Source organism: Solanum tuberosum, unplaced genomic scaffold (genome assembly GCF_000226075.1).
Source record: "Solanum tuberosum cultivar DM 1-3 516 R44 unplaced genomic scaffold, SolTub_3.0 scf00003, whole genome shotgun sequence".
NCBI classification, from domain to species: domain Eukaryota; kingdom Viridiplantae; phylum Streptophyta; class Magnoliopsida; order Solanales; family Solanaceae; genus Solanum; species Solanum tuberosum.
Window position 1 is genome coordinate 780,340 of NW_006238929.1, and position 7,553 is coordinate 787,892.

The following is a 7,553-nucleotide window of genomic DNA, read 5'->3' on the forward strand; positions in this document are numbered from 1 at the left end:
CAAGAAAAATCTTCTAGTTGAAATGATCCTTAACGCACGAGTATAAACTGCATGTCACTCTTGGCTCGCAAGAGTATAAATTATGCATTGTCCAAAAAGGTCTGCTAGGATGAAAATCTCGAAAGAGGCGGACTAAACAATAGTTAAGATACACACACAAGAAAATCACTCTTTATGAACTACATCATGACTTGATCCTCTGCACCAATGTACGTAGGTGCTTAAGATTTCATTCTAAATTTAGTCACATAAGTTCCTCAAACACTAATTAATCTTTTACTAAGATTCTTAATATGAAATACTCCATTCGTTTCAATTTATGTGATGTAGTTTGACTTGGTGCAAAGTTTAAGAAAGAAACAAGAATTTTGAATTTATGGTCTAAAATAAGTTAAATTGTTATGAAATATTAAAATGTATTATATTTTTTAAACCGACTAAAAAATGAATCATATTGATTAGGAGGGAGGAAAGGGTTAGAGCGCAATTAGTTGTTAGGTATAATTACTCTAGTTTTGATATTGTTTGTAAGTATGTTATTAATAATTAGTTGAGTAAGCAAAAGGTTTAGGGGAGATGGGCAAATAAGGTAAAATAGAGGAGGTGTTGAGTAATTTAAAACGTAAAAGACAAGATGCAGCCGTTGCAAATGGAGTTAGTCGTATATATCTTTATTTTATAGATAGAGAGAGAGGAGAGAGAGGGAGAGTCAGAGGACAGCTATTGAGTGCAGAGCAGAAGATTCTCTGAGCAGCAGCTTCTCTCTGAAATTCTTTCTACCTGTAAGTATTTTGATCCTTTTTTTTTAAATTAAAAATGGTGGAAAATTCAAGTTACAGATCTGAGGAGGATAACCTTGGTGGAGGGGGAAGAGATTTTCTTGGAAAATCGGTATCAGAAATGGATGGTGTTTCGAAAATAACTCCTCCTAGCTGCCAAGAGTTGACTCTTAGCTACCTTTGTGAAAACTCGAAACTTGGGTTTGTGAGCTATAAAGGGAAAGAAGTGATGGAGGAAAGTAACAAGAGATGGGTTGAAAGGGATTTTCTTCAAATGAATGAGAGTAGTACTAGTAAAGGGGTTAATGGTAATGGGAATTCATCTAGACATGAGGAGGCAGAAAAAATTGAAACCCCCCTTAACCTTTCTTTGGCTTTGCCTGATGTTTCACTGTCTTTGGCTGGTTCAAATAGATTCGATCTTCAACCATCATCGCATAATAATACTCATTCCGCGTCATTGTCATGCTCTTACTCCCACCCTTTTTCCCACAATATGAGTTGCTCTCTTACTCGGAATTCGACTGATTTTTCTGTTGATCACATCTGGAATTGTGGAGAAGGAACTAATGGTTCAGTTCATAGCCGATTTAGGCCAATTCCTACCAATCAAGTTTTACCTAAGGAAACTTCAGATAACATTTCTTTTTTTCCATCTGAGTTGCCTGCAAGACCAACAATTGATGATTTACAGAGTCCAGTGAAGATTTCTAGGCCTGAAAGAATCCTTAGAGAAATTGTTTCTGAATCTATTCCTCTTATGGCTCAGATTGTGCAAGAGCTTCCTCATGAAACACTTGAATCAACAAAGGAATACTTGAGGAACCTAATTGAGAGAAAAGATGATCATTTAGTTGTCCTTCAGAACAGATTAAATAGGAGATGTGATCTTACCAATGAGACTCTCACAAAGTGTCACAAGACTCAACTGGAGTTTTTTGTTGCAATGAAAATGGGTGTTGGAAGCTTTTTATCTAGCAAAAAAGTCATACCAACAACTGAATTGGCGGAAATTTTCTTACTTGAAAGGTGTCGAAACATAAATTGTATGAGGGGTTTACCTGTTGAGGACTGTGAATGCAAGATATGTTCAACAAAGAAGGGATTCTGCAGTGAATGCATGTGTCCAATATGTTTGAATTTTGATTGTGCGAATAATACTTGCAGTTGGGTAGGGTGTGATGCTTGTTCACACTGGTGTCATGCTGTTTGTGGTATTCAGAAGAATCTCATAAAGCCAGGTCCAACCGAAATGCAATTTTACTGTATTGGATGCGGTCATGCATCTGAAATGTTTGGATTTGTTAAAGATGTCTTCACCTCTTGTGCAAAAGACTGGGGTAAAGAAACGTTGGTGAAAGAGCTTGATTGTGTTCAGAAAATTTTCCAACGGAGTCAAGATTTTAAAGGCAAGGAGTTGCATCTTAAGGCTGATGAATTGCGTATCAAGCTACAAAAAAACATGATTTCTCCTCCAGATGTCTGCAATTTCATCATTCACTTTTTTAATTGTAAGTACTACATAACTTTATTTCTCAATTCTTCATAGCTAAATCATTACTTTTCGTAATTTACAATGTATATTTACCATTAATTCTTTGGATATGAAGAATGAAAAATTAGGAATCTTAGTTGTTGTACCATAAGTTGCTCGGACTCTTCACTTTTGGTGCCGCACCCGTGTCAACACGACATTAGTGTGGGTGTGGGTGTGGGATCTGTGTCCAATTTGGTCAACCAATTTTGGGTACTTTGACCATAATTGATGGGGAAAGTCTGGACAGTTTTAATGATTTCAATAATCAATACAAAAGCTAGATGAAATTGAAGAAAATGGAATACCTTTTATATAGAAATTTCTATGTCACTCCTTTTTCTTTAATCTCCTTTCACGATTCTCGTCATGTTCTCCACAAAATATCTTATAATAGGTTTTATAACTCTATTTTTAGATATTTTAATTATTTTTAGGCGAATCCCCGCACCCGTATCCATACATGGATCCATATCCCCAAATCTTAAAAATTAGATCATGAAGGATCCAACCTCTAGATCCGCACTCGTATTGGACGCCCGCACCTGAGTCTGAGCAACTTAGGTTTTACCTAGCAAAAGAAAATATAATGAAATGAATACTGAGCTTCAGGTTGCACTAGTCAAAAGATGAATTTTGTTCAAGTCTACAGAGCAGACCATTATATTTCCAAACACCAACTACACAAGCGATACAGGGGATAAAGGCTGTAATCAATCTGCTTAGAAACCTTCCTTCTTCTTTTTTTCCCCATCTATTGTACTAAAAAGCTGGACCACTGAAGATGCAAATTATATTACTCATTTTCCTTTGCATAAACAGAAGGTAAGGCTCCTTATGCCTCTAGAAGAAACAAATTTTGAGGATAAAATTGATATAATATCATTGCTTCGGGTGTGTACTAGTTAATGATTTCCATATTGCTTTCAGTGACTGAGCAACAAAGCCTCCTGGAAGTAAGAATAACAATTTCGTATATTTTGGAAATTAAGTGGCTAAAGTGTTGAGAGCTGCCTTATAATTCTCTGTTTTCAACTGTTTAGTATAGTTGGTTCTGAAGAATTTCTTTACCAGGGAAAATCGGTTTGTTTAAATTAATAAGAACCTTTGGGAAATCATTTACTCATAAGCAGGCTTTGTGTTTTAGTTGTGATCTATCGATTATGTGCTTATTGAGCATGAGATGATTGATTGTTTGTTTTCCGAAAGGCTATCTAATTTCGGTTTAACTTTTTTCTTCGATTATCAGACACAGAAGGCCTGTCAGAGTTTCCTGATAAAGACTTTAGTGGTAGAAAAAAAGATGTTGTTTCTCTTCCTGCATCTACTACCGTTGCTCCGAAATCTTCCCCGTACAACATAAGCTCTTCAAGTGGAAGAAAAGATGTGATATTTGATGAGCATCATCAGCAGAAAGATGTTAAGCCTTCCTTCATGCCTGAAAAAATAGTTGAAGATGAATGGTCTGTGAAGCGACTAAAGAAGGATGAGCTTGCTAGCTTGGAAAGCATTGTGCGGATCAAAGAAGCAGAAGCAAGGATGTTTCAGAATCGAGCAGATGATGCTCGCCGAGAGGCAGAGAGTTTTAGACGGGTGGCTAGAATGAAAAGTGAGAAATTGGATGATGAGTATTCAGAAAAACTTGCTAGACTGTGTTTGCAGGAGACTGAGGAAAGGAGGAGGAAAAAGTTGGAAGAGCTTAAAGTATTGGAGAATTCACATTGTGATTACTACAAGATGAAAATGAGAATGGAATCTGATATTACAGGCTTGCTTAAAAGAATGGAAGCAACTAAGCAGTTGTGGGTTTAACTACAAATATTTTTCTATTTATGCAGTAAGTAACATTGGCAAACTAGATGACATATGCTAGTGACTTCTGTCTCTTCTTGTTTTAGACTTTACCTAACTCCTTGATTGTGTAAGTTGAATATTGGTGAACTATTGTAAAAGCTTGAATATTTTGGAATTTCGTTTTGGCTACTTTGACTACTCAAGAGTAAGTATAGCCTTCAATGAACTTATCTTTTCCAAAGATTGAAACATTATGTAAAACGTCGAGAAAATACCCCTGAACTTGGCAGGACAACTTACTTTAGCACTTTAACTTTACATATAATTATTTACCCCCTTACTCTTATTTGTAATGAATTTAACATCACCTTAAGATTATAATACTAGTCTCACAGTGGCAAGTGCATCTCATACGCACCATGTCAACGCCACCTTGAAAATCATTTAAATTTTGATTTTTGAGTTCTTTTATTTCTTTTTATTTATTAACAATTTTATAAAAAAAAATTAGGAAAAAATGAAGATTAATCTAACATTAAAAAAAAAATTCAAGTTCATCACCATTAATATAAACACTGCCAAAAATAGTGATTTTGAAGCAACAATCTTCTCTTTTCAATTTTCAAAATTAGTGATATCAATTTTGATTCGGATCTTGGAAAAAAAAAGACCCTCTTCTTAAAATCGAAATTGATATGAGTGAAAGATCAAAAGTAAAGAAAAAAAAGGGTGGGGGGTTCAACGACGAAGAAGAAAAAAGTGAGAGAAATGGCGGTTAAAGGCAGTGAGGTTCAATTTGGAGCAGGAGAAAGAGGGTGGAGTTCGAAGAACAAGAAATGGGGTGGGGAGTTTCGAAGAAGAACAAAGAGAGGGGGTGTTTCCAATAAGAAGAATGAGGTGGTGCAACGGTGGCTGAAGGCGGCAAGGGGTGGTGGAGTGTGGGGAAGAAGAAATGGTGGTGTTGCTAGTAGCTAAGGGGGGGGGGGGGGGGGGAGGGGGGGGGTGAGGAAGATGAAGAATGAAAAATAATTGGCTGAAAAGAAAAAAAATGGGACCCACTTATATTCTCTTTTTAATTTTTTGCCAACACGCGTTTTTATTTTAACTTGTCACGTTAGCGATTTGGGTGCATTTAAATTCACTTGATATGAGATTAGGGGGATAAATAATTACGCGTAAAGTTAAAGTGCTAAAGTAAGTTGTCCGGCCAAGTTTAGAGGTTTTTTTATGTGCTTTCTCTAAAACGTTCTATCTTTTTGCATGGTTTTTGGAAATGTGTGAAACCCAGTGTAGGAGAGTAAGTGTTGCCTCTGTGAAGTCCTGAATTTTCTACGGGTTGCTTACCAACATGTACGGACAACAAAAATTATTTTCAAACAAAATGGTCATATGTATATATAATGCATCGATAATTATATAAATAGTATATAATCATGTATAGGTGATGTATAACTATGCATAAATGGTCATATGTATATGCAATGATCCATATGTATATAAATGTATCGATATTGTATAAATAGTATATAATCGTGTATAGATGACGTATAATTATGTATCAAAGATGTATATACATTGTTGATACAATAAAGTATACATTGAAAGTTGATTTTTTTTCCTATTTCAACCAACTCAAATCTCCTTTTAACAATTCTAAAATTTAGACAAGAGCTCATCTGAATGTTTTATATCTTGATATATTATTCACTCAAAACAATTTATGTTTGCGCCATGGACAAGCTTGGAATATGAAAGAAGAACGAGGAGCAGGAAGGATGGAAGAATCATGAAAGCAGAAAAGAAATAAGGGGAAAAAAGAAGAAAGGAGGAGGAAGAGAACAAGGAAAGAAGACATTATTGGTTGGAAGAAAAAGTCAAAGCCAAAAGGAAAAGTAACAGCGAAAAAGAACTGCCTTTCAAATTGAAAATGGTATAACGACCATTTTATGTAATGAGAAAATGGTCAAATTCCCCCTCAATCTATAACCACATTCTCAACTACACACTTATATTTTATGGGAGTCCTATTACCCCCTTGGACTAATTTAAAGCGAAATATATACCACCCTAAAACTAGAGAACCACATTCGAAGAATGTGGTGTGCACACGCGCTACAACTGTCAAATATCATTTTTTTTTTTAAAAAAAAGTAAATGTTGTTCTTCTTCTGCATTGCCAACATCATCTTTACTCTTCTCTTCTCCATATTGTTGAGACATGTTTTTAATTCTTTTCACTGTAAACTCCCCTAAACCTTATCTTCCTCCACCCCATTTCTCCTTAGTCACCCCACCCCCAACCCCCACCCGTCACTCAACCCAGGGCTCGTTTCGCTCCACATAGTTGAGCGCATCAACACGCTAATAAAGTCATTTTTATTTATTTTTTTAATTAAAAAAACCCAACCCAACGGTTATATTCCCATTCTCTTCATATAACCCACCCACCCGACTCTAATGAACAAAACCCTAAATTTCACCCAAAAATCTGAATCAAGAACCCTAAATTCAAACATAGTTCAAAATTCCTTCTTTTGAATCAAAGGTAACTCTTTTTCATTATTATTCATTCATCTCTTTTCCATTTTGATTCATTTCTCTCTTTTTCATTTTGATTGTTCTATCTATTTCGTAATTTTGAATTTTTAGTTGTTTGATTCGCGGTAATTCTTATTAAGGTGCTACAATGGCTCGAATAAGCTTGACTAGGCTCTGTTTACAAGAGGAAGATCATGAATTGGAAGAGGTTCGATGCAAACACGGATTTATTTTGCCTTTGCTGACCTCTTGGACCCCGAGAAATCCTAGTAGAAGATATTGGGGTTGTCCTTACTATGGGATAAGTTAATCTTTTTTAGGAGTTGAATAATTCGTTTTGTTGTTTCAAGAGCCATAGAATGATTCGTTTTGTTTTTTAAGAATGCTAGATCATGCGATTTTTGGCTTTGGAAAGATGATTATATTGATCCAAGATCCAAATTTGTGATTCCCAAGTTGTTGGGAAGAATTGGAGCTTGAACATAGTGTTGAATCTTCTCGAAAAGTTGAAACTTCGGATAAGGAAATCAACAAGCCTACTAAGTCGACCAAATCTATGGAAAGCAAAATAGATATGCACAAGAAAGAGTAAAAAATGGACAATTTCGATGATGATTTGAAGAAGATGAAAGCAGTTGAAAAGATATGGAAAACCAAATTGGCCAAGTCCAAGAAAAGGGAGAAACAACTTTGGATTGCTCTGTTGTGTGTTTGTATTTTAGGTGTAAGTTTAGTATTTCAAAGAGTATTGTTTCTGAAAGGAGAAGGATATTCAAGGAAATTGTCATGATCTCTTCTTGTACAAAAATTTTTCAATATTGTGTTGAACTTGTAAGGCTTTTGTGTAATGAAAAGAATTTACAAAGATTTCCTTATCTTAATTTGTCTCATTTATTGTTGCAAGTATT

The 7,553-nt window shown here is 35.3% G+C and overlaps 1 protein-coding gene across 1 annotated transcript; it reads left to right on the forward strand.

Moving 5' to 3' along the window:
• The first annotated feature begins 639 nt into the window (after positions 1-639).
• LOC102595260 (protein OBERON 3-like) lies at positions 640-4,310 on the forward strand. Its single transcript, XM_006338103.2, has 2 exons — positions 640-2,290; positions 3,563-4,310. Exons 1-2 carry the CDS (start codon positions 817-819, stop codon positions 4,123-4,125), a joined length of 2,037 nt encoding a protein of 678 aa, XP_006338165.1. The 5' UTR covers positions 640-816; the 3' UTR covers positions 4,126-4,310.
• Positions 4,311-7,553: the final 3,243 nt, after the last annotated feature.

Excerpts from the sequence above, each read along its gene's own strand:
- LOC102595260 (XM_006338103.2), top strand. The coding sequence starts at position 817 with ATGGTGGAAAATTCAAGTTACAGATCTGAGGAGGATAACCTTGGTGGA. Across the intron at positions 2,291-3,562 it reads CATCATTCACTTTTTTAATT|ACACAGAAGGCCTGTCAGAG; the intron begins GTAAGTACTACA and ends TTCGATTATCAG.